The sequence below is a fragment of the Bombyx mandarina genome, chromosome 04 (assembly GCF_030267445.1).
Source record: "Bombyx mandarina strain Sakado chromosome 04, ASM3026744v2".
Classification (NCBI taxonomy): Eukaryota; Metazoa; Arthropoda; class Insecta; order Lepidoptera; family Bombycidae; genus Bombyx; species Bombyx mandarina.
This window is the reverse complement of record NC_143211.1, coordinates 5,408,241-5,436,191: the sequence shown is the minus strand read 5'-3', so window position 1 is coordinate 5,436,191 and position 27,951 is coordinate 5,408,241. Positions and strand designations below refer to the sequence as shown.

The following is a 27,951-nucleotide window of genomic DNA, read 5'->3' as shown; positions in this document are numbered from 1 at the left end:
GCTCGACGAGTAAATTAACCCATAGACGGCACAGTAACTAAATAAACTGAGAACTTAGAACTTATATCTCAAGGTGGGTGGCGCATTTACGTTGTAGATGTCTATGAGCTCAAGTAACCACTTAACAACAGGCGGGCTGTGAGCTCGTACATCCATCTAAGCAATAATAATAAAAAAATAGCCCATTGAGTTTCTCGCCGGATCTTCTCAGTGAGTCGCATTTTCGATCCGGCGATAGATTCTGCGAAGCACTGCTCTTGCTGGGGCCAGTGTTAGCAGTACTCCCGGCTTGAACCCTGTGAGCTCACCTACAGTATAGTACGTTAAGGTGAAGCTTAAATAAGACTTGTTTTTTGGTGGAAGAGGTCATTCACATAACGGTCATGAATAGTACTGAAATCCACCATTAAATGCTTTCAGGTTTTTATTTTTTGTTATTGCTTATGTGAGTGGACGAGCTCACGGCCCACCTGATGTTAAGTAGTCACCGGAACCCATAGACGTCTACAACATAACTGCCGCCACCTACCTTGAGACATCAGTTCTAAGGTCTCAGTTTTTACAGTACCTACCTACAACGACTGCCCCACCCTTCAAACCGAAACGCATTACTGCTTCACGGCAGAAATAGACGGTGGTGGTGCCCACTCGTGTGGACTTGCAAGACGTCCTACCACCAATAAACACGCAAATTATAATTTTGCGGGATTGATTTTTATTACACGATGTTATTCCTTCGTCGTGGAAATCAATCGTGAACATTTGATAAGTACCTACGTATTTCATTAGAAAAATTGGTACCTGCCAGTAGGATTCGAATACCCGTGCGTCGCAAGATACGAATGCACCGGACGTCTTATCCTTCGTCGTCTTAAGACTTCAAAACTTCGACGTCAGCCTAGTTGTAGCAAGAGGAAAAAATACGTACAGGTCTCTTTCATACGTTGTCATGTTTTTAATGTAATTTTTTGGTAACCATAGCATTAACAAGTAGTATCTATTTATGGAGAATATTGTCATTTAATTTTGTTATTATAGTCTATTTTTACATTAAACATGAGTTTTTGTGTTGATTTAGTTTCAGAAGATTCTTTTTATGAAAATATTACTTTGGGCGTAACTAAACTACTAGGTATGTTTTGACTGTACTATTAATGATTCAGGTTTTGTGAGGTTACAATTTTGGACTGAGAATCGCGTTACTATTAAGGGATTATATTTACTATTCTTCTGTAATTATCTAAAGTTTTAATCAAAATATACTATAGTTAGATTTAAAAAAAAAACAGGTGCCCATTTCAAATTATTTAATAAGAATTAGCTTTGTGCTTAGGTAGAAATTGAAAACCATCTGGAACAGGACCTAATAGCATTTCACTGATTTTTATCCAATCTGTACAGTTGCTTGACGCCATCAATGTTTCAAGATCATCTCTACCAAAATACGTAGGAGGCCTTTCATTGATCCTTTGCGGAGGCCTTTCTAATAGTCCAACAGGAACATATCGGTATAAAAAAGATAGCCATTCAAGTAAAAATCGTCGTGTACTTTCGACTCCTTGTGTGTCACTACCCCAATGCTCCAATCCATAGTTTGAATATTTTTTCAAAATTTCAAATCTATCTTTACTGCTTATGTCCCATATTTTTTGTTCTTTTATTTCATTGAATATCCATGGTTTTATAAGGGCTCCACGTCCAATCATAACACCTTTGACAGTTGGTGCAATTTTTCTCATTTCTACATAATCTTCATAACTAAAAATGTCTCCATTACCATATACTGGACATGGTGTTGCTGCTTGGGCGCATGTTTCTATGTACTCCCAATCTGAAGACTTTGTATATCTTGCTTCTCTAGACCTTCCATGAATTGTGATCAGAGATGCACCCCAGTTTGACATTTTTGGTACAATAGTGTGTGTAATTTTTTTATCTTGATATACACCTGTTCTCATTTTTACTGTAAATGGTATACTTAATAGCTTTGAAGCACACCTAACAGAGGTTTCTAATGCAGGTAATCTATGCATCATTCCGCTTCCTCCACCTTTTTTGTAGATTAAATCAATGGGACACCCTATGTTTAAGTCTATAAAATCAAGCTCTGTATTTTCTTGTAATAATTGTGCAACTTTAGTGATTATGTAAGGATTATTGCCACATATTTGAGCTCCAAATAGATCTTCAGTTTCATGTCTTTTAACCAGTGCCCACTCTTGTTTTAATCCTTTCAATAATGATTCACACAATGCCATTTCACCGCAAGTTACATCAGCACCAAATTCTTTGCAAATTCTTCTAAATGGTAAATTTCCTACTGTAGTTAGAGGACTAAGATATAGCTTGTTGTTCCAGTCAATGGTTTTTCTCTCTCTGGGTAACAGTTTAATTAAGTCTTCATCAGTTACGGCACCAATTTTGATATCTTCACCAACATCAGCACTAGTATTTAAATTTTTGTCAACAGACTTATTTCTGGTGTCTAGATGTTTCACAAGTTTTTCAGCTAAATCAAAATTATATTTTTTCTTTTGCAACTGTATTTGAAGAGAGGGTTGTAAGGTGTTCTTTGTGTCGTCTTTCCATTGATCAAATTTTTCTCTATTAACTATATTAAATCCATCAGCAGTGATATGATCAGAACCATATCGACAAGCAATTCCTCTCGGGCATTTTCCACGAACTTTATAGACATGGCATTGATCTCCAATATCTTTAGGTTTACTGTTAAGAAATTGTTTTGAGTCATGTATAAACTTACAATTATTATATTGACAAATTTTCAATTGTTCTGAAGATTCCACATCAAGGATAGTGGGACATGGTTTGCTTTCCTTGCCATCTTTGAATATTTTTGGTCGAGATTTGTTTTGGCCTCGCTTTTTAGTTTTAGAATCGTTTTTATCCTCAGTTATTTCTATTTTAGTTTTCTTAAATTCTAAATTGTTATCATCAAATGAAGCGGAACTCTCATCTAGTTTACGTTTTTCAAGATTGTATGATTTTTCTTCAACTACATTGGATTTTTGTAACACATATTCATCTTTTATTGCACAAACTCCTGCGTTGGAATTTTTCATATTTATGTGTTATGCTCAGAATAATTACACATGTACCTATTATTATTATTGCATTTGTTATTATTACAATAATTTTATTGTATATAATTGTATTCTTATTTCTATAATATAATTTCTACCACTGTTTTTATGATTATGAACCAAAGTTATTTTTTCTGACAGTTTTAATGTTATTTTGTAGGAATTGTAGGTTAATTAGGTTATAAACTTGTGATCCATACCGATCCCACCGTACTCGTCTACTCGATGGTTTTTGTTGTTTGATTCGCCTATGGGGTAGGCAAAGGGAATGCAATCCACACTCCCATATACGACAATACCGTAGGTGTTTAGGGGTTGAAATTCATTTTCATTCTCGTTGTTATAAGCTTCACTTAGTAAGTTTTTTTTTAAATAAACAATGTAGAGAGGTGAGCTTAGGGACACTTGGTCACGAATCATTACCGTCGCCTGAGGATGACAGCAATATCAGGGGCTTGATTAAGCCCATAAGTAAAAGTAAGGAAGGTCACATAACCTATAGTGTAACAGCGTGATTTTTAAAATTTTAATCCATATTGAAAATGGTTTTACGAATACCGTTATGAAGTTTTAAAGATAATCTTTATCCCAACTATGATTCTTTCTCTGTGCGTAGACACTACGTTTAGATTAGAGTTTTTAAAAATAGTTCGGTAAAGTGACTATATATTTTTATATCAAAAGAGTAAAGTTGCAATAAAGATTTACAAATAAAAATATTTAGTGTGTAGTTTACTTTTTGACGAATCTTTTTGTTTCAAGAATGTACGATTGTGCTTAAAACTTTCTCATTTTCTTATCGTAACAATGATGGGAACCCTACATTTCGGAACTTTTGTTTGTTTTCAATCGGAAGAGAATTTCGCGGTCTGCCTGACATTATATTACTGGTGTAGATTTATATAACAACGTGAATGTCGTCATCCACCTTAAAATGGTTGAAGTATTTTAGTTGCATTTCAAATGCAATCATTTTTTTAATTTAAAGCAAATGTCATCGTGAGATTTTTAGTTAAAACTACCCGTTTCGAATTACATAAGTACATTTTTTTTTGTTTATTGAACACGATTGTTGTTTTGATGCTGCAGTGTTGATGAGCTCCGGTAATTATTAAAAAAAAAGTATTAATTTAATTAACATTTTTCAGAGTCAGATCCACGAATTTGTAATGTAAGCGTGGAACGTCGTGCACCTTGTGATAGAGTAGCACTGTCTAATTGGGAACAAAGACATTCCGCTGTACTACCCGAAGATCTTAGGAACTTCTATGGTTCAAGTGACGGTTTTCAGCTAACTTGGCACTACAAGTATTCTGGAAAGTTTTTCGATTTGTTTTTATTTTTATTGCTCGTGTTTATAAGTTTTTAATTTTGTCTTTTGTTACAGCCGATGAGATTTTACCGGTGGGTTCGATTCGAGTTAATACATTGAACGAGCTGTGTCTGTCGTCATCACTGAAAGATCTTTTAGACTTTTCAATGACACGACAAAACACTGGTCCGAGACCTGTTTTAAATACGAAAAGCAAAGTTTTTGAATTAGATATCTGCAGATACATTGGCAAGGTAGAAATTTACGAAGAGTATTTTGTAATATATATCTTATTGTTGCAATATTGTAACTTTGTGTTTTTTTAAGCGTTCCGTCAGGGTATTAGTAGTTACTGAATAACGACGTTGAAACGTCAATTATTAGGCATCAACGAATGCAAAGTTTCTTGAAACTTTCAATTTCCAGGTGTGTTTAGTTTATACGGGCGGATCATGGTCTATATGGTTGGCAACTCGCGAAGGCGCTTGGGGCTGGTTGGCAGATTCATTCACGCACTATTTTAGAATGGCTCTCGTGCATCTGGGGCTACCAGGGTGGCAGGCAGCTTTCGCTAATTTGCCAATGATCCCATGGGCTGAAGTAAGTATTGAAGCTTTGACCGTTTTCGATAACACATTTTCAATTATTTTTTTTCTAACTAATTACTAATTAACTAATTTCATTGTTCTAGCAACTTTTCTTGTTACTAGCACCACACCTGCTTGAAAAAGCGGATAGTGAAAACAATTCGGCGTCTGTCAATAACGAGACCGGTTTGAACCACATCGATCCAAATATATTTAAAACATCAGCCCGTCATCACAAGAATGCAACACGCCACAACGTAACGTAGATAAAATGAATAGAAAGGAATTAAAACATGCTTTACTCCAAATAGCTTGCATTTATTACATAAAATAAGTAAGAAAAATAAAAGATCACATAATGCTAAATTGGGAAAAAAATACAAAACATTTATAATTATATTATAATATTAAAAGAAAATGGACGGAATGTAAACACTAAATTAAATCTAAGATTAATAAATCTTAAGCCGAGACAAAATAATCGGCACCATAATAATAACATTAAAGAGTGAATGACTGCAAATTCTACAAAACCTTTAATATAAATAAATAAAAATTGAAATAAACGTGTGATTATTGTGATGTGAATTATTAACAATATAAATCAATCGGAAATACATCGTAATAGATATTTCTAAAATAACACTATCGATTTCTCTCCACCGTTGATACAGACTTTATAAAAACAGCTATATTAAATTGGAAATAAACTATGATAACATTTTTAATTGCCACTTTATATCCAAAATCAAAGCGTGTTTTTTTTAAATGCAACATGCTTCTTACAAAAACTGTTAAAAATATAGGCTATGACAATTATACAATCGTTCATTCATTATTCCTAACATCCTAAATCTAATCATTTTCTCATCTCTGTGAAGGTGGGACTTTCTCTTTGCAGAATAATATGATATTATAATTTCAAGAGTGAGATTTAGTTTACGAGAGATTCACGAGAGAGATTAAAGAGTTTAACAAAAGAAGCTCGCTCTGCTTAAGATAGCTGTAATCACATTTTTTTTGTATGGAATGACTCGTTTTATCCCAAGATTGCGTTGCGAAGCTTACGTGGCACGTTCTGTCAATACTTAACAATACTTATATTATTGTATAATATGATGTTTTTTATAATTATTGTACACTTGATAATACTTTTCAAGTTGTTTTATACACATGCGTGTGTTTAAATAAATCCAGTAGTACCTGTGATGTCTCGTTCCTTATATTTAAGTTACATAAATGATATACATAATAAAGGTGATGTCAATTGAAAGCAGTTAGCAGCTTTGTGCTATTTTTTTTATTTCAAATGCTTTAATTTACTAAAATACAATTTATTAATGAAATCTTGTGAAAAGTAAGTTTTATTGCAATATAAAGATTATTTTTAAACATGGTAACATTTCTTAATTTTACTAGTTGCTTCGAAAATGATAGATAATACACTACTCGTTGCTGTATGGTAAAATATAATTTTAATTTTTTTATAATAATAGTGAGATTTAAAAGAAATACATTTTGGTAATAATTGCGATTTACCGTTTATCTAAGTCGAGATAAATGAATGAAATTAAATCTATTTCAACTAGCTATAATAAGTTTATAACGTATTGGTTTAATTTGTTACGACAAAGTTACTAGAAGATATTGCAAAAAAGTAATTATAAATTTCATATTTTCGTGGTTGCTTACTGCGACTTTTCATGGTTTTGTAATTCCACAGGAAGGACTAAAAGACACGGCAAAAAAAATAAAAAAAATCGCATAGGTAGTCTAATTGTCTTTTGAACTTAAAAGTAATTTCCATCTAGGTAGGTAGGTTGTTTAAAAACAGACATATCAATTTATAAAACTCTGAGTTGTAATTATATCTGTTATAATTATATTGTAATGAACGATACCTTTTAAGTCTCCAATTCGGAACCATACAACTATTAGGAAACAAATCAACATGTTACACAGATGGCTGCCATTTTTTTTTAAATTTTTGCTGTGTGGTATGTAATTTATTTATTGTATTGACATCACGTAAGTTATAAACATTATGTGCGCGTATAAAAATTTAAGTCTGGCAATAATGTGCTAAGAAAATTATTGTTTTTTTTTTTTTGCTCAGTCGCAGTTTTTTTTAAATGTTTTTTTTTGTTTAATATATCCAGCTGACCGGCACCCACTGGTGGTCGGTAGAGAGAGCGTGCAATGCGTCTAAGATCTTCGAGAAGGTTGTATCGGAGTTGTTGTTAGTGATCACAAAGTCTATGTACTTCTCGTATTGTCGTTGAATTCGAGCGCTCTCTTCCAGAGTTTGTTTCAAATCTTCTTCCTGTTTTAGATTGGCATATTAAAGATCTATACCGTGTAACTAGGTTAATAAACAAATCATCTTTTTTTATTTTTTTTTTATTACTTAGATGGTTGGAAGAGCTCACAGCCCACCTGGTGTTAAGTGGTTACTGGAGCCCATAGACATCCACAACGTAAATGCGCCACGCACCTTTCAAACCGAAACGCATTACTGCTTCACGGCAGAAATAGGCAGGACGGTGGTACCCACCCGCGCGGTCTCACAAGAGGTCCTACCACCAGTAAAGGATTGTCGAAAATGTGAAATAAAATGTGATATATTTACTGTACTTGTTTATACGTTCGACGAGTTTGCGACGCGTCAAGAAATACAGTTTATACATATAATTGTTTATTTAATGATCGCACAGTTGTGTGTACGAAGTCAGAGCTCAAATGGCGTCAAGTGGTAGCCGCAATCCATAGACAAAACAGCGTGAATGCCACCCGATTTGAGACATTGAGGTCGGACTCTCAATTGTATTGTATAACGGTTAATCCACAATTCAAACGAGGTAACGTGGTATTTATCCACCTGGGCCTTACGCTTCTAATACGGCTTACGCACAAGAATTAGACATGCTTTGTGGGTACGTTTTATAGACTTCGCGCAAGGTCGCCGTGAGCACGTGTTAAGTACGTATTTATTTTGAAAGTTTTACATTGCACAATTTTTACTAAATCGAATATACCTCTTCTCGGTATTAAATACCGAATTATCTATATAAAAATATACAAAGACGAAACAATTAATATTTTTTCCTCAGTTTACGAATTGTTTTTTTTTTTTTCCTTCTGAATGTCAATAATAAAACGACTTAGAGCACGTGATACATCAAACAAATCTCAACCTTCGGATATCAGTCGTTACAGTCCAATTTCGATCTGGCTAAGTCTACTGATTTACCTACTAAATCATGCGCAGAATTCACAACAAAAATATTTTTTACTTTTGAATAATAAAAAACGTCGTTGCAAATTTGAAATCTCCTATGTGTACATAGTTTTCGAGAAAATCTAATAAAACTACCTACTGAAAAAAAAATGCATTTATTTTCTTATTTACTTTGATCTACAATAAAATGCAAACCGACACTTAGGATTTATTAAGATTGACGCGTAATAAAGTGAAGTATTGAGATATGCACATGTGAGCTTTTGTTGAGTATAGGTATTCATAATAACTTTCATAATATATGAAAACATCATTTTGGCTCTGAAAACATCTGAAAACGCGCTGAGGAGCGGCTCTAGGTGGTATGGAGGAACTCTGCGGTGGTAGAAGGTGATGACGGAAGCATCCCAAAAACTTTTTTATTTATTTATGTATTTCTTTAATAGGCTCACAATACACATCAGAAGCTAACAAGATACATAAACAATAAAAACAAGTAAACTGTCACTTAGGAGATTTTAAATTTGCAACGACGAAATAATAAAAGGCAAACCAAACTTACTTCGTAAAGGGATGCAAGCGACTCTAACGTGCGGGCGCGTCTCGAACTGTAGCGGATGGAGCTCTGCCTGTCGAACTACACGAAGCGAGCGCCGGAATCACATTCATTACAGTACGACAAATCATTAAAAAAAACAATAACAAATGCGTAAATGCACTAGTCTCATTAATCCGGCACTGTTGATAACTAATGGGTCGTATTTTTTTTATTGCCTAGATGTGTGGACGAGCTCACAGCCCACCTGGTGTTAAGTGGTTACTGGAATCTACAACGTAAATGCGCCACACACCTTGAGATATAAGTTCTAAGGTCTCAGTATAGCTACAACGGCTGCCCCACTCTTCAAGCCGAAACGCATTAACTGCTTCAAGGCAGAGATAGGCGGGGCGGTGGTACCCACCCGTGCGGACTCACAAGAGGTCCTACCACCAGTAAAAAAGTTTATTTATTTAGACGTATTGGAAGTGCCGGATTAAGCTCGTGGCACACTTATTTTTCCTACCTAAGCTAAAATAGCCTTGAGAGGCTATTTCAGCGTAACCTTAACTAGTAGGTGAGCTCACGGGGCTCAAACCGGAGTGATGCTAACACCGACCCTAGCAAGAGCAGTGCTTCGCAGAATCTACCACCGGATCGGAATCGCGACCCACTGAAAAGATCCGACGAGAAACTCAGTGGGCTGTGTCTATGGGTTAATTCGCTCGTCGAACCCTTCGTGGCAAGCGACGGGTTCGATGAGGACGGTGACCGGAGAGAGTATCAAAGGACGAGTAGGTGAGCTCACGGGGCTCAAACCTGACGTTGTTGCTAACACGAACCCTAGCAAGAGCCGTGCTTCGCAGAATCTACCACCGGATCGGAAACGCGACCCACTGAGAAGATCCGGCGAGAAACTCAGTGGGCTGTGTCTATGGGTTAATTTACTCGCCGAGCCCTACATCGCAAGCGATGGGTTCGACGAGAACGATGATCAGGGAGTGTCGGGTTATTTATTAGAAGTATTGGAAGTGCCGGATTAGTGACACTATTTTAATCAACACCTAATGCGCATTCAGTCGACTAAAGAAGCTATTTTTATTGAGATATGAAGTCAATGCTAAACTGGTATGCATTATTGCCACAGAACAATATATTTGTATTTATCGTAGCTCAAATGAATACGAATCACAGTAACGAAATTATTTTCATGATTTTTATTTTCATTCTCCAGAAGTTTCGCTTCAATTGGAAAAAAAATTGCTTCAAACTACTATCGCATTATCAACTAGGAGTACTATCAATACTACATAACGGTTTACAAGCATCAATTTGTATTGCAGCCAGTAAAACGATCAAAAACATTCGAATAAACCTTATTAAATTATCTGTCCACTACAATGATAAAATAAAATTCAATCTATAATTTATTAAAATATTTCGTATCTTAATGGCTTTTATGTTTAGGTATTTGGTGAACATCGAAACGACCAAATACCATTTGTCAGTAAAAATGAATAGCACTTGAATATGAAAAAAACATTTCTTTTGTTGATTTTATTTTGCTGTTATTGTATTGAATTTTTTGGGTGCTCTTCTTTTTTATAAAATAAATAAAAAGCTTTATTTAAGTCAACGTGACGTTTTATGTAAAGTGCACAGATAATTTATTCAGGTTGGCAGGCGCTGTCAAACTCTAACGATTTAATCTATGAAGACGTAAAGGTACCTATTTAATAAAATAAAAATTCTGACACGAACACTTTTAAGCACAAGGATAATCGATGCGACGAACTATGTATTCACTAAATGAATATTTCACAACTTACGGTTAAGTTTCGGTTGGAGGCGTGAGTGAGATTCTTCAGCTGCTCAATACCAGGCGCCGTTATCATCACGACGTACGGCAGGAATTCGCTGCTGTTGTGTAACAGTTTCAAAGATTGCGGAGCACAGTCTAGTATGCACATCTTTCCTGAAATACAAAAAAAAAAAACAAAAAAACAAAATTATATTATAATAATATATTTATTATTGTACATTTATATTATATATATAAATATATTATGTGTTTATATATATATTGAAGATTAGAGCAAAAGTAATGAAGCAATGGGAGTGCTGGTAAGTTTGGTTCGCCATTCCGAATATGTGTGGACGATAATAAGGGGTAGGGATGGATTATTCGATTATCAGATAATATTATGATAATTTCTTCGTTTTTGGCGAGTCGAAGATTTCAAACTACGTTTACGTTTTAAAATATATCAGCTAATAGTTTTTTTTATCACGTAATTTATAATCTCACTGAGAATAAAAGTGAAAAATTCAATTCATCTATTAATCTAAATATGTTGTATTTACTATAAGTTCAATAAGATCTGGTATAATTTTTGTAAAGCTATTTTAACATTCGTATATGGTTTCAGTGTTTAATGTTTATTTAAACAATAATATGTATAAGGAAATCCTAATTTTAAAACGGCTCAGTACTTTAGAATCAAATACGTTTGGAAATATTCCATTCGAAATTATGCCCATTCATATCTAGGGTCGAGGTTTTACTTTATTAATGCTTATTTTACCCAATAATAAAATAAAAAAAACAGTCCTGATACCCAAAAACGTATTTGGCTACACAAGTATTTTAAATGCATTTTAAAATATTCTCGAAACAAGTCGCAAAAAATCCCGCGAGCAGGAACGATTTCTTCTTGGTAAATACGCTCTTAACAAAATAGGAATGAGTAACAACGGGATCCCATACGAAAAATTATTAATTTGCTTAATTATTTATTAATGGTAGGGGGCATAGTATTTGGCCAGAACGGGTAACTACCACAATCTTACATATTTTTCTGCCGCAAAGCAGTCGTTTGCCTTAATTTGAAGGGTGGGATCACACACTGAACTGCCAAAGAGGTTGTGGGATTATTTGGCTATAAAAATGAATAGAACGTGAATTTTTTGGTGTGACGTCAGTAGATGGTGGTAGGACCTCTTGTGAGTCCGCGCGGGTAGGTACCACCACCCTGCCTATTTCTGCCGTGAAGCAGTAATGCGTTTCGGTTTGAAGGGTAGGGCAGCCGTTGTAACTATACTTGAGACCTTAGAACTTATATCTCAAGGTGGGTGGCGCATTTACGTTGTAGATGTCTATGGGCGCCAGTAACAACTTAACACCAGGTGGGCTGTGAGCTCGTCCACCCATCTAAGCAATAAAAAAAAATGCTCCAGACAAGAGGCGAGTTATTATACCTTCCTTGATGACGGCTCGTATGGAGTCCAGATGGGTGCCGTACAGGTTCCCGTTGTGTTCCCCGTACTCGAGGAAGCGGCCGGCGTGGGCGTCACGCTCCATCTCCTCGCGCGACACGAACCAGTACGACTGACCGTTCTCCTCCATCGGCCTCGGGGGACGGGACGTATCTGAGCACATATTCTTCTATTGAGAATCCGAGTATGTAGTTGGGTAACAATAATCACGTTATCTTCGGTACAGTTTCTAAACAGAGACTAAAGTTTTCAATTCAAAAGTTAACAGTGACGCTTTTTTGTTATGATCTGTATAAGGTAACTAAAACAAAAATTTGCTTTTACACCTTCAGATAAAAGTAAAAATTCAAGGACTGTTGTCTTCCAAATTACCAACAGTCGCATACTTATATCTCTCTGGGCTCACACGGTATGCGGCAGCTTGATTCTGTCCCTAGCATTGTTGAGGTCCATGGGCGACAGTAACCAGTCACCATCAGGTGGGCCGTACGCTCGTCTGCGTATATAAGCAATAAACAAAACCGTGGAGTTGGGGTTCTAACTATCGGGGGAGTCGTTTAGTGGGTAGGGTCCTGAAAAAAACCTTGGACCCGCGGTCTTGCAGTCTCGGACTAGTCACACATACCGTGTGCACCGCCTAGGAGCGGGGACTTCGTAAGAGGTTCGGACCCGGCCAGAAAAAAAAGGGTTCTAACTGGACCAGGCTGACATTCTAAACGTTAGTTGTGAGATGACTCACGCGGCACGACCGCCCCGAACCGGTCGGGGTAGTCCTGTATGAGCCTATTCTTGAGCGTCCTCCTGCCGACGCCGCGCGTGCCGACGAGCGCTAACACGCGCCGTAGGAAGGGGGGCGTGCGGGCCACTTCCTCGTACAGCGCCAGCTCGGCCCCTTCCAATTGCACCGACGACCGCGACTCGTAAACAAATTTCTTTTTCTTTCTCGATATCTGAACAAGGGGAAATTTTTAGAAAACGATCATTGAACAGCGTTGAGTCTCTATATCGGGCAAGGATTAATAAGACACGTGTTCAGTTAAGTGACTAAAGTATATTGGGATTACAACCTAACGTGCTATCGACAGCCCGACAATCCCGGGACTGACGTAGCATCATTGCATTATAATTACCGCTAACACATACATATAATTATTAGTTGCTATAGGGACATTTGTGGTCCCTACAGACCTGTCGTGCTGTATGGATCTGAACGAGGAAAGTAAAGCAATTTTTATTTTTTTTTTTTTATTACCCTTGTAGGCAGACGAGCATACGGCCCACCTGATGGTAGCTGGTTACCGTCGCTCATGGACTTCAGCAATGCCAGGAGCAGAGCCAAGCCGCTGCCTACCGTTAAAAGAGGGGTGCATGCGGCGAGATGCGAATGTTGAGATGGATGTGTGGAGTGACAAGAATGGATAAGATAAGAAATAAATATATCAGAAAAAGTGTGAAAGTAGCCCCGTTAAGTCAATTCGGAAGTTGATAAATACTTTATTTACTCTTTATAGAATTGTGCTCGGATATCAAACTACACAACTAGAAATTGAATAAAATAAGGTAAAAATATGCTGTTTTAAAATTAGTGATAGTTAAAAACAATAGTTCTTTCTATTTACATGTTTTTCTGAACAATTAAGATCTATTTTTTACATTTTTTATCAGCAGGTCAGCATTAATTGCAGGTCAAGGCAATTTATAGATACTGTTTGCATATCACCGGAGCTAGTTTTTCAATCGGTAATATTATCAAAGTGTCCATGACGCAACACCGTCGTGATGGTAACAAGACCAGTGATGTAAAAGTGTTATGTCATGATAAAATTTTAAATTTGTTTTTTTTTGTTGTACATGAAAATAATTAGACACGGGCAGACCAGCCCCACTGGTGTTTAGTAGCTTTCGTAATCAGATAAATAATAATAATAATATTTATCCAAGCCTCTTAAAATACAAACACGTACAAGAATTCATAACACTAGTTTAATAGTATACATGGCTTTTTTATGAGGTACACAATAACAATATTCCCTGACTTTTATGCTAGGATAACCTGTGTTACAAACGTCAGTGGGAAATGTCGAACCCTCAGATTATATACTAACTTAACACCACCAATAACTCATACTATAACACGTTAACGCAAGGCAGTAAAGCCTACTGAGTTTCTCGCCGTATCTGCTCAGTGGGTCGCGTTTCCGATCCGCTGGTATATTTTGCGAAGCACTCTTGCTAGGGCTAGTGTTACCAAAATCCACAAGTTAGAGCCCCGTGAGCTCACCTACTACCTCGGCGAATCTAGTAAGACCCCTCGAGGTCACTAGAATAGGTAAGAAAAAAAAGCAGTAATTTATAAAACTTAGATTTTCCTTAACTATTCGCTGGTGGTCTAAGGAGCTATTACAGCTACGCCCGGATAAGAAACTTGGAGCCAAATAATATGAGCATACCGTCGTTGTCAAACCAGAATTTGCTATGTGCACTTTTTGACATTTTCGGATAGTTTACAGCCTTATCTACCGTATAAACTGTTATGTGTCTATAGCTTTAATATTTATCTATAGCTTTCATTTGATATAGTTCTTAAAAATTCACCTTCATATAAAATTTTATACGAAAATGTTTTTACTCGTTAATTCAAAATAGAGTTTTTGCACATAACAGATTTTGGTTTGACAGCGACGATACTTTAATGTGGTGCCAATCCGACGTGGTAGGATAATGAAAAAAGAAACGTAATAGAATTACTAAAATTCATAAAATCATTTCAAAAACAAATTTAATAATGCTCTCCAAACTACGAAAGATTTCTTTAAAGCTAACCAATATACCAACCGGTAAGAAAGAGACATGGAAAAAAAAAATACAACACGTTTCTGCTGTTAGTGATTTTCATTGTTTATTTCCGTGTTTATAACAATAGAACGAATTTTAGTTTGTTCAGCGAAACGTGCGAATATCAAAGATCGCAAATGCTGACACGAATCGAGCGTGTGAATTCACTGTTTCGATATGTTTATTGTGATTTATTATTGTAATACCCAAGGCCCTGAGTTATAGGACGTTCAGCTGACTCATTCAATGTTTTGATTTAATGTTGGGAACGAATATAAATATTACGATGATCATATTTACAGGAAGTATGTTAAATACTGAAATAATTATATTGAAATGGATATTTTAGAGTATAGTACTATATTTAGTTTCAATCTGTTAGTTAGTTGGTTCTTTCTAATATATTTTTTTGTTTCATTAAACCTTCGTCAAATTATAATGAAAAAAGGTTGTTTTGAGGGTGATACGGAGTTTAAAATATCTATACTTAATATATATAAATCTACAGTGGTTTTTACGGATGTTCCGTTATAACTACTGAACCATGCATCCGATTCACTTGAAACTTCGTATCCATATATAGAAAATACATGTACTTAATGGATAGGTTAATATTTATATGAGTGTTGGACTTCCTACACCAGTTGCGGGGGCGTTAATGATGAGAATCTTTGTGGGGGTGAGAAATAATAATGTTAATTTTAAATGCCTAGCCAAGCGGACCGGTACAGCTAGTATTTTATAAAGTCCAATGGTAGCTTAAACTTGTACTCGATGATCATAATGAATCCGTGGCCCGATGACAAGTCGCCCGGTTGTTGATACGAGTACATATCAAGCTACATATATACGACTTGCCATGGCTTAAAGCCCCGCAGTCCAGGAGTCCAAGACTTCGATGGACCAGTAGCGCAGCTTCAACAAAATCAAATCCGAAAAATATATATATAAATTTGCATAAGGTCTGGTGGTTGGTTGTTTTGATGGTTGGGACAACCGTTGTACGATACGATTGAGACATAGACCTCGTGCCTCAAGGTATTAGCGTAGTGACGGCAATAGCGTAGTGTTGTCTACGGAGTCTGATAGCCTGGTAAGCTCGTCTACCTGTCCGTTACAAAAAAAAGGTGTATTTACCCGTGCTCCACAAATGCTGATTTTATGTACAAAATCAGCCTCGGGTGGGACGTATGCTTTTCTTCGTTCTTCTAATTCTGGAGACGGTATCAAACCTACTATTTCGGGCCTCTCGACGTGACTTGCTTGCCACCAGTTTGGGTCCTTTCTATCAGAAATCTATAAAAAAAAACAATGAAAGGGTGTTGTACTTTTCTGTGAGCTTTCTATTGTTTTTATGAAATTACAATGTTTTGACTATTTCGTAATTTAATACACGATAAGACACGGAAGGTTATCACAAATATATATACAATATACAAATAGAATATGCTGAGTCATTCTATTATTTATTAAGATAATAAAAGAAAAAAAACATTGTTGTAATTATTACTAATTAACTTAAATATTACAAAATAAATTAATACAGTACTTGTAATATGTCACCCTTCTTGAATGTTAATCCTATTTCTTTGCACGGTATTAAAGTGTCTTGAATTGGGTTATAGTCGAACAGTGTTCTTACATAGCACTGAAAAATAAAGAATATTCCATTAAACAACTTTTTTTCATTATTTACATGGACATCAGAGGATATTCAGATTGAGACGTAGACAATATGTCTGAAGGTGGATGATGGCATTCACGTAATATCTATGGGCTCTGGTAACCATTTAACACCTGGTGGACCATAAGCTCAGTAAAATGTATAGGTCAACTTCTATTACTGGTGGCAGGACCTCTTGTGAGGCCGCGCGGGTAGGTACCACCGCCCGGCCTATTTCTGCCGTGAAGCAATAATGCGTTTCGGTTTGAAGGGCGGGGCAGCCGTTGTAACTATACTGAGACTTTAGAATTTATATCTTAAGATGGGTGGCGCATTTACGTTGTAGTTGTCTATGGGCTCCAGTAACCACTTAACACCAGATGGGCTGTGAGATCGTCCACCCATCTAGGCAATAAAAAAATATTATTAGCATTGTCCTACCATTATACATATTATATTACTATACTGCTACTATTTTCTATCACCCAAGCTAGTAGGAGAAACAATGTTGTACGAATGCAATCTGTTTGTTGACTTTTTTCTGATAAAACATGAAATCCAGGTTGTTCTGATTACTCATGATGATAATATAGTACATAAACTTGATGGAAAAGGTCATTTAAAAGGAACAAAGCTCTTTTTTGAGTTAGGAAGTTTGCTGCTTTGCTGCTTCCCAAAAATTTTCACAGGTTTCATCAGAACAGATGGTCGAATTTTGTGCACCTATTGTGCATTTGAAATGGGATAGATCTATAAATGCCATATCAGTTCCCGAAGAATTCAGCAGCTATATTAGGCCTTTCATATTTTTTAACTACTTACAGTTAACTTATTTGTTAGCTGAGAGCTCTTTTCCTTAAGGTTAGGTCCAACTTTAAGAGTGACCCTGTCATTTGGTTTTGCAACAGCTTCCTTCAGTTGCTCCTCTGATTCAATGTGAACCCCGTCTACTTCCAGTAGAACATCACCAACAGATACTAAGGCTTGTTTTGCTGCTGCACTTCCTGCAAGTATCCTTGCAACAATAAGCTGTCCATGCTCATCAGTTGTCACCTTCAAAGAGAAAAAACATACAATGTTTTTGTTCCAATAATTAGATTTGGTCAAAATTGACAATTATTGTTATGAAGATGTCCAATAAAGTCAGAAATTCTTGTGTTATTGTAAATACATCAACAAAAAGAACCCTTTAATTTCTTTTTTGGTGATATTTAGTGAACTTTAGCACTATTTCACCAGTATTGACAGTACTGATTCTATTCCTAAAGCGCATAAGATCTTTGTTAATAATTTTTAGGAGTATGTATGCAATGAAAATAATTACATTTTCGTTGGGAGGGATTTACCGATATGAAATAATTCAAAATCTATTAAAAACTTACAGTCAAACCTAAAGGTTGTCCTGGTACTTTTCTAAGACCTACAACTTTTACTGTTTCTATAGGCATATCTCCGTTACCCTCAGGACTCTCTTTTGAAAATTCTATCAGGTCAGGAAATTCGTTTGGTATCAACTTGTCATCTATACCAGATCCTCTTTCCAACCAAATTTTACCTATTTGGTCATGAGCTTCTATTAGTGCCTACAATAAAAATAAAAAATATTATTCCCTAAATATTCTATCGTGATTAAATGATTTTCTATTTCAAGCATCTCAATAAAAGTAGTTTTAAATAGCTCTTTACAAACTTTTATCTTGTTTACTTTTATGGTGTCTTAGTACATGTTTAATCCATGATATATTTACGCTTAAAGATTGAACAAAATCGTGTGCTTTTTATATTGACAAGTTTCTAAATCAACTAACAACAGAATTTACAATAGTCATAATATATTGACGCAAACTCATCTGAATACATCACTGCAAACCACTTTCAGATGAAGTTATCGAGATTATTTAATAACGTTATTTTGGACAAAGTATATATTTTTTTAAACCCCTGGTAGTTCAAGTTCAATTTAATTAATAAACATGGGAACGCTCACCTTAAAATGTGCCCTGGATACAATGATAGCTAGTTCGGCTTGCTCAATAGTCCGTATATTGTTTCCACGGTACTCACTTAGCGACCTGATTATGTTTACATTGCCCAGCGATACGGGTTTTACGAGCAGGTCCTCTTCTGAATCAGCACACTGTAATCACACCATCCACCGGTAATTAACATAAAACCAACACAGGTCTGTTGGTTGGTATAAGGCGCACCAACTTGAAATACATAGGCGTGGCACATTGAGTTTTAGTCATCATGAATGAAAAGACTTGAAAACGACATTTTCTTGGTATTTGATTGACGGAAAAATGCTGTTAAATTAAGTTACATTCTAATTAAAGTTAAAAAAAATATTCTATTACGCGAAAGGCTCAAACAAAAAAACAGACCCACCTAGTCCGCTTTCACAGTTCTGCTTGATGCCTTTGAATGTTGATGTTGATTTAAATGGTTTTCCAGCAAATCAGACATAATGAAGTAACTGACAGATACTGTGCTTCTTTGAGATTTAAAAATATAGTTCTTAAGTACGAGGAGTTAAGATCGAAATTTAAAAGCATTTAGAAAGGGATTTCAGGTTTTAAATGATGCACTGTGTCTAACTGGTTACGAGCTGAGCAACATAACAACGCGTATGACAGCAAACGTCAGCCGTTATGTTCCGAAACAGATTACTTTACAAAAATAATAATTTTGAAATGGTTTACGTAAAAGTACGGACGTGCGTATTAACCCTGTGACGAGTGTTGTAACTCATCATATTAAAATATGAATATTGAATGAGTATCCTTGTAAAAGAAAAAAAAAACATATATTCAATGACTACGGAAATATAACTCCAAAAAGTGTTACCATAAAACATAACAGATGAACGTATCAGAGAATGTTGAACATAAAACGTATCAGAGAAAGCTGAGGGGATGTCCATATAAATTGACAACACGACCCTATACTAAGCAGCTAAAACGAAACAGTATAAATATATATGACCTACTGAGGAAGAGTTGCCCTTATTGGAAGACATACTCCAACTGCCATATCTTACAACAAATTTACTTAAAGCACATCATGCTGATTGCAGAGATCTGTACAGCACATTGTACGATCTATTATTTTGATGTAGTGCCTAAATGATTTGGGCATTTGATGCTCTCGAACAGTCAACACAGAGAGCTGAGCATATGAAAAGTAAGGAGTGCACTTTTTTCCCCCACCTATTCGAGTAACCTCGAGGTGTTATACTAGATGCTCTGGGTGAGAGAAGTAAATATATAACCAAAATAAAAATATATCTTAAGTGTTACAGCAGGAAATATAAACTTTATAATACTAGTAGGATTCTGTTGCTTTCTTATTTAGGCGACGTCTTCTATTTGTGGGTTATTTTTAGTAAGTGGTAGGTAGCTGCACTAATAATATACCTATGTAAATGGATATTTCTAGGTACCAGTTTTACAGACAATGCGTGATAATAGTTATACATTTCGATATATTTTTTTATTTTGTGAAGAAAAATTACTATAATAATATTATGATGCACAAAACTAGTATGTTACAATATGATTCTCATAAAATTTTAGTAATAAAAGAAGTACATAAAAATAATTCGATGATTTAAAAAAAAACCCTTACACCATACTTCCTTGCGAAATCCGGACTTTCCACAATGCTCTTGAGGAATATGACTTCATGATTTGCCAAGTCTTCAGCCGGTTTTGGTTCTTCTATCTCTGAAATAAAAAGTAAATAAATATTAAAGCGACTTCAAGTTAATATGAAAATGTCGTGGTTGTAATAATTATAGGGGCTAAAGTATGAAATTGCCGTATTATTGTAATAGGTACTTCGAATTGATATAGAACCTTCATGGTTTGAAATTTTTTAGTAAAATTTTTTCAAATGGTACCTATGAGGTTCTTCTTTTAAAAAATGTGCACCATTCGATTATCGACTTTCAGTTTTTTTATTCAGCTTAGACAAGAAAGATGGATACTTCGAAAATTCGAGTGATTTTTGAAGACGAGTTCCGGTGCGGAACTAACGCTGCAGATACAGCTCAATGTTGCGTTTGGAGAGGGGACTGCTAATGAACGCACTGTCCGATTTTGGTTTAAACGCTTTCGTGATGGAAAATTTGATTTGAAGAACGAACCACGTGGAGGCCCGCCCACACATGTGAATAACAATGAATTGAAAGAGATGGTGGAAGCCGATCCGAGCCAAACTACCCAAGAATTAGCGGCATGGTTTAACGTTACCTTACATAAAATATTGACTCATTTGTGTCAAATCAATAAAAAAAAATTATGAAAAAAATGGGTGCCTCATGATTTGACTGATCTGCAGAAAGAAACGCGGGTTGAAACTTGTGTTACCTTGTTGAATTGATACAGAAATGAAGGAATATTGGAACCGTAAGCGAAAAATGCATTGGTTGATCCCAGGTCAAACGTCACAAGTGTCCTAAAGTAAAGCTTACCAATATAAATGAAATGGTAACTGTTTGGTGGTCTCAGCATGGTATTATTTACTATAGCTTACTCCGATCTGGTCAAGCAATAACGGCAGATGTCTACTGTGCCGAACTCTGAACAATGATAGCAAAACTTGCAGTGAAACAGCCCCGACTCATGAATCGATCTTCACCATTATTGCTCCATGATAACGCGAGACCTCATATATAACGAGAAACCGTTTTAACTCTACAGGAATTGCAATTAGAAACTATTCCTCACCCCCCGTATTCGCCAAACTTTGATCTGACGGACTACCATTTTTTTCGTGATTTGGACAATTTTCTACGCGATAAAAAAATCTATTTTTTATAACATCACGGTAAGACCAATATAAGTGGAGCACCAATAAGAATGTTTCAAAATGGGGGTTAAATAGCTCCTTAATATTCTATAATTCAAAAATATCTACATTTTCTACGTAAATGAAGTGGGGGTAAAATAATTTAGGGCTATGCCAAAGTAACTATTCCAGTCGCGGGAAAAAGCTAGTAATAAATAAGTTTTGAATTTATATTGCATTTCTTTAACTTAATTAAGATCTGTTACAAAAGAAGAAACGCTTACAAAGTAGGTCCAAAAATAATAAAGAGTCGAGTTTGTTTTTAATAGTATTATTAGTTCTGCAGATATTGCGCTACCAAAGTTTAGTGGTAGCTCCTTGGCATAAGAAAACTTAACAACAAATTCTGAACAAGCATGTAGTGCCTATTGCACGCCGCCGATTCCAAGACACCACTGCTAATATCCCGTCTCGAATTAGGCGCGATAGCTCCATTCTCACCATAAAAACTTTTGGCCAGCCCATACCGTGGGCTCCGAAGGCCAAGAACTTAAGCGTCACCCTCGACATAGTGACGGCATTTGGTCCCCACATTAAGTTAGTAGAGAAGCGTCAGAATGCTACTTTAAAAAAGCAGTGCAGGACGACAACCCTCTTATCGTCGCCGTCGCCCAAAATATGTCTTGTCGAATCTCCTGAATCCACTCTCGTTGCTTTTAGGCTCTTCAAGCATCGACTAGCTAACTAGCCCATAGACACAACCCACAAAGTTTCTCGTCGGATCTTTTCAGTGGGTCGCGATTCCGATCCGGTAGTAGATTCAGCGAAGCACTGCTCTTGCTAAGGCTAGTGTTAGCAATTCTCTCAGGTTAAGCCCGTGAGCTCATGTACCGGTCCGCGCGAAGTTGGAATGGAATAGTCCCTATGGCTACGAGTAATTAGATAGGGAATAAAAAAAGGAAGTAATAAGGTTGGCCTTATGTTACAGACCATCTTGTATATAGTATACTATTAGTATATAGTATTGTATCATACCGAAGCCCGTATATACCTAGTCAGGTCATAAGTACACAACAAGTCACACAGTAAAAACTTTTCTTTTAGAATGCTGGCCACAAAAAAGTTTATTGAATTCGAATTTCGAATTGTTCATGAAAATAAAAATAGTATACATTTAGAATTTTACTCATTTTTAAATATGGAGTGGACGCTTAAAGAAGACCGTGTTGCAGTTATTGCGTTGCATCGTTGCGGTTACGCGCCAATTCAAATTTTTAACATACTGAAAATTTTGAATATAACCATAAGATTCGTTTATCGTACCATCAAACGATACAATGAAGACTCTAGTGTAGATGACAGGTCAAGAAGTGGTCGCCCTCGGTCTGTTAGGACTCCAGCAGTGATAAAAGCTGTGGAGGCGCGAATTCAAAGAAATCCCAAACGTAAGCAGAAACTGTTGGCCCTTCAGATGGGGTTAAGCAGAACCACGGTGAAAAGGGTGTTAAATGAAGACTTAGAGCTTCGGGCATATCGAAGAAAAACAGGACATCGTTTGAATGCTCGTCTAATGGACCTGAGACTGAAGAGATGCCGCGCTTTGTTGAAGCGGTACGCGGGAAAAAAATATCGGGAAATTCTTTTTTCGGATGAAAAAATTTTTACCGTAGAAGAGAGCTACAACAAACAAAATGATAAGGTGTACGCACACAGTAGTGTCCATCCTCGCTCATGGTATGGTTGGGAGTTTCTTATTGGGGCTTAACAGAGGTACATTTTTGTGAGAAAGGTGTAAAAACGAATGCAGTTGTGTATCAAAATACAGTCCTGACGAACCTTGTGGAACCTGTTTCTCATACCATGTTCAATAACAGGCACTGGGTATTCCAACAAGATTCGGCGCCAGCTCATAGAGCGAAGAGCACACAAGACTGGCTGACGGCGCGTGAAATCGACTTCATCCGACACGAAGACTGGCCCTCCTCCAGTCCAGATTTGAATCCGTTAGATTACAAGATATGGCAACACTTGGAGGAAAAGGCGTGCTCAAAGCCTCATCCCAATTTGGAGTCACTCAAGAGATCCTTGATTAAGGCAGCCGCTGATATTGACATGGACCTCGTTCGTGCTGCGATAGACGACTGGCCGCGCAGATTGAAGGCCTGTATTCAAAATCACGGAGGTCATTTTAAATAAACTTTAGTGTCATAAGAATCTGTTTTGTTAAGTTCATTTTGGTATATGAATGGTTACATAATGAATAAACTTGTTTCAATTATTTTACATTAAACATGTGACAGAATTTATGACCTGACTAGGTACATATATATGTATACAGGCTCGCTGGCACGATAATCTTCACACGCTGAATTTATTTATCTTAGCATGAAAGATAGGACAGGTTTAATGAACTATTAAATAGAGAGATGGCTTTGATCTTTGCGGTATTTTTATTTAGTGATAAGTAAATTGTCTCAATTATCAAATGTCTATTTATTTTGTACGTAGGTTCGTTTTCTTTTTTATGTGCAGCTCAAGTTCGCTTTCTGGCAACTATCCGTCGATATTTTTGGATTTTATTTTAATTATTATCACATGATTGTATTATTACACACTATTAGCAAACGCGAAGAGTGTGTATCTTTTAACCGATTAACAAATACAGCGCAAGAGTTAATTTAAATTAATTTAAATTCTGAAAAACCCTAAAAGGAAAAGGCTGCTTTGAATTTAGTTTCCGTACGTAATTTTTCCTATTTTGGCGTTAATGCTGTTTTAGTTTCCAGTAATTATTATCGAAGTCACATCGTTGTGCCCTGCGGGATAAGGTGACCATTGTATTGGTACCTACCGATGCGACTGTGCCGGTGGTCGAATCTAGCAGGCAGGTAACAATTGTTCTGATGAAATACATACTTAAAAAATGTTCAGGAATGACTTTCACGAATCGAAGGAGTAACATCAACGTAAAAAATTAATTCGCAAAAAAATATAATTACCGCTACTATTGGTTAGGGCGTTGGGTAGGGCGTCTTGTGAGTTGGTAGTTACAACCACCATGCTTATTTCTAGCGTGAAGCAGTAATGCATTTCGATTTGAAGGATGGGGCAGCCGTTGTACTGAAAAATTGATACTTAGAACCCATGACTCAAGGTGTGTAGTGGCATTTACGTTGTTGATGCGTATGTGCTTCGGTGACTACTTAATCCCAAGTGGGCCTAGAACTCGTCCACCCATCTCAGCAAAAAATTATGTGAATCATATTATTATGTTCTTGACCAAGTACTTTTATCGTTTAATCTCACGTGTATTCATGAAAATACTGTTAAATATTATTGATGGGTAAACTAACGTCAAATAATAGCAATAACTCCTTGGTTGTTTGATAGGCTCTGCTTCGACCATTGTTTTAAATTTATCGTTATTTATGTTAGTGCCAAGTCTTCTTTGTGATGTGTTTATTCTTTAGTCGAAGTTTCCTATACGATTTTAATTGCCATAACGTTAAAATGGCGTTTTTATACCTCGTTGTCTAAATGATTTTAGGTCAAATCTTTATGTTTTTGTAATCTTCAAAATAATAAATTACAATAATCGATAAAATTTAATACTTTTTAATCGAATTGACTAATTTTTGTTTTCGAATGTAACTAATGGAGTTTAAAGCTATTAAATAATAATTTTGTTTTTCTAACAACATAACTACTGTGTGCCAAATTCTAAGCGCACCCGTGGGTAATCAAATAATTTAAAAAAGAGATTAGTTACTTTTTTTTATTGCCGTTGTAGACGAGCATACGGCCCACCTGCTGGTGCGTCGTTACTAGTGCCCATGGACTTCAGCAATGCCGGGGGGAGAGCCAAGCCGCTGCCTACCGTTTCATTTCAAAAAGTAGCTTTAAAAGTATGTGGGTGACTCACATGTATTTATTTATTTTATAATATTTTATTATAATTACACTACACAACAACACATACATATTTTATTTTATATCAACATATTCATTTATCACACAATCATACAAAACATTATTTACACTAAACAAAATAAAATTCACAAGCAAAGTCAGGCGATAACTGCAGTATAGCGGCGGCGATATATTTCGCTAGTACATCGGTCGCATTTTTACCGATCCACCGCCACGAGTCGAAATCTGACTTGCGAGCGCGCATCCCGTATTATCTTTTCTGTTCTACGCCTTTTATAATTTTTGCTTTTTGTTTCGTGTACCTGCTTGTGTTGCTTGGACTATCTATTTCTTGTGTACTTTCTCCTTCTTTGTATATTTTGTGTTCGTCTTAAATAAAAACTTTCGTTGTGCCCTTTCGTGTTTGAAAAGACATTATAATTCAACCCAAGACGACTAAACTGGTGACCTGCGACGAGATGTGAACAACGCAACCTTCTGATTCATCATCAGCGCATCAAGAACTTCGGCTACCACAATCCCGCATTCTCGCAGATAAAAACAAGTCATCGACAGTCGTCCCACAGCAAGCCAGCATCGCAGCCTCAACAGGACCATCGCAGCCGACTCACCGCGCTTCCTGGCCCTACGGCACGCACCTACACTGCCTCATCGCGCAGCATTCAAGCTCAGTCTCGACTCACCGCAGACTTCGAGCAGCACTGGCGACAATCACGCAGCATTCAAGCTCAGTTTCGACTCACCGCAAACTTCGAGCAGCACTGGCACTTGCAAGCTAATCTCAGCACGGACAACGATAACTAAATATGACACGACCTCCAGTCTCGGAGGGGAGTGATGTGGGTGACTCACATGTATTTATTTATTTTATAATATTTTATTATAATTACACTACACAACAACACATACATATTTTATTTTATATCAACACATTCATTTATCACACAATCATACAAAACATTATTTACACTAAACAAAATAAAATTCACAAGCAAAGTCAGGCGATAACTGCAGTATAGCGCCTGACTTTGCTAACGACTAAAAGTATATGTTTTTCGACATTTTAATTGTACTAGGATTTTGTATTATAACATAATATTATAACAAAAACGCATCGATTAGTGGTAATTGAATGATGCAAAAACGAGACTATTGATTTTATTTAACGTGGTTTTCTTTTTGTTTTTTTGGACTGTCTTTCCATTTATTCTTTCTTACCCTTTTCAAATTATTCGTAAACTGTAGAAATATTATATAATATAAATAGAAATGTAGAAATATTATATATTATAGTGGATAGTTTTAGTTTTAAAATATATTGAATCCAGCCGTTATTTAGATATCACTATCCTTGTACTACAGTGCTTCAATAAACCGAAAAGGATTCTAGTAAATAGTATATTATTATATTTTTATTCCTTAACAAATTGCAAGTAGAAATTTGTGGGATCTTTGCCAAATCAAGTAAAACTAGAAGTATGAGGTGCTAAAGTGTATATTCAAGGAAATTTTTGGACTGGAAATCAAAGAAAAGCGATTTATTTTTAAAATACCTTATCAATTTCGTTTGATTATATTTAATTCTTAATTAAACACAAAATTAATGTTACGATTTAACCTCGGGATTTGTTTGTCATTTTATTATTTGCGATGTTTGGAATACTTTACGGTTATTAATATTAATACGGACGGCTAGTTTTTAATTCAATGCTTCATTTAAATTCCATTGTTTCCAGTCAAGAATTAAAGTTGTTATCCCCTGCTTATTTATTTATTTAAATCTATCAAAAACATTCCCGATCGTGAATACTTCGCATGACACGTTTTGTGTTAAAAAAATGTAATTTAAAAATATGCTGAACCTTTCTTAGAGAAGATAAGTAATTAGAAACGGAAAATGAAAAGTCTGGGGCCGCTTTCGGAAAATGAACATTAGCAAAGGACGAAATAGCTAAAATGAAAAAAAAAAACATTTGGATGAAAAAATCAGTCTTGCCACGAGTAAGTTTAAACTGATTCCTTAATCATTTATTCATTTCGTGTTCACTTTTGTGTTCGTAACATTGCCAAAATGGTAATATTCCTATATAAAAAACTTATGAAATTATTCATCCGCAAGATTTGTTGCGAAAAAATAGCTGCATGGGTATTTTATTTGATTTGTTCAAGTAATTAGGGAGTTTAAACTATCTAACCAACAAAGAATGTTGGTTGTAAATCTAACCTTCGTCAGGAGGCTTACTACCGAAAGCGAAGTCTCTGAATCCTCGCCAGTTCACGGTGTAACGTCCGCTTCGTCTCACCATCATCGGGACCGAGCAGGATACGCAAGACGTGCACTCTGTTACAGGTAACACTTTGTTCACTAAATAGCGACGTGTGGCATTATCCGACTGATTTCCACGACGACGTGCGCGAAATCGATGCGTGGCCGCGTCGCGTCACGGGGCCCCGGCGTCAGCTGTGCGGGAGTACCGCGTCACGCCCGTCCGCGACGCGCTTGCGCAAACCGCCCGCCCTCCGCCACGACGCAACTCCGTCCGCAGTACGCTACACGCTCGTAAGTTCGTATCCCACTACCGCATTGTTGATACTATTTTCTGACGTTCATTTAACTATTCGCTGTGAAATTCATTTGTCGAACATGCGATACTGGTTGATGCACTTTCGCAACTGA

The 27,951-nt window shown here is 36.2% G+C and overlaps 3 protein-coding genes across 5 annotated transcripts; 1 reads left to right on the top strand and 2 right to left on the bottom strand.

Moving 5' to 3' along the window:
* The first annotated feature begins 855 nt into the window (after positions 1-855).
* Positions 856-6,276, top strand: LOC114245861 (tubulin polyglutamylase complex subunit 2). The gene is made up of 5 exons (XM_028178167.2): positions 856-1,132; positions 4,253-4,420; positions 4,492-4,670; positions 4,843-5,016; positions 5,108-6,276. The coding sequence occupies exons 1-5, from the start codon at positions 1,057-1,059 to the stop codon at positions 5,267-5,269; spliced, it is 759 nt and encodes a 252-aa protein (XP_028033968.1). The 5' UTR covers positions 856-1,056; the 3' UTR covers positions 5,270-6,276.
* On the bottom strand, positions 1,293-3,435 carry Dus3 (Dihydrouridine synthase 3). The gene has a single exon (XM_028178165.2). It carries the CDS (start codon positions 3,081-3,083, stop codon positions 1,308-1,310), a length of 1,776 nt encoding a protein of 591 aa, XP_028033966.2. The 5' UTR covers positions 3,084-3,435; the 3' UTR covers positions 1,293-1,307.
* Positions 5,301-27,951, bottom strand: vari (MAGUK p55 subfamily member vari). 3 transcript variants are annotated; one of them, XM_028178163.2, is made up of 12 exons: positions 27,499-27,951; positions 20,181-20,278; positions 18,541-18,690; positions 17,936-18,136; positions 17,376-17,606; positions 16,440-16,538; positions 16,028-16,186; positions 12,795-13,005; positions 12,038-12,208; positions 10,609-10,754; positions 8,804-8,878; positions 6,298-7,326 (listed from the first exon to the last, which is right to left on the bottom strand). In XM_028178163.2, the coding sequence occupies exons 1-12, from the start codon at positions 27,581-27,583 to the stop codon at positions 7,150-7,152; spliced, it is 1,803 nt and encodes a 600-aa protein (XP_028033964.1). In that variant the 5' UTR covers positions 27,584-27,951; the 3' UTR covers positions 6,298-7,149. The 3 variants fall into 3 exon arrangements, with proteins under 3 accessions (XP_089596345.1, XP_028033964.1, XP_089596344.1); XM_089740219.1 differs by lacking the exons at positions 20,181-20,278; positions 27,499-27,951 and adding an exon at positions 18,942-19,216 and having other exon boundaries at positions 5,301-7,326; XM_089740218.1 differs by lacking the exon at positions 8,804-8,878 and having other exon boundaries at positions 27,499-27,949.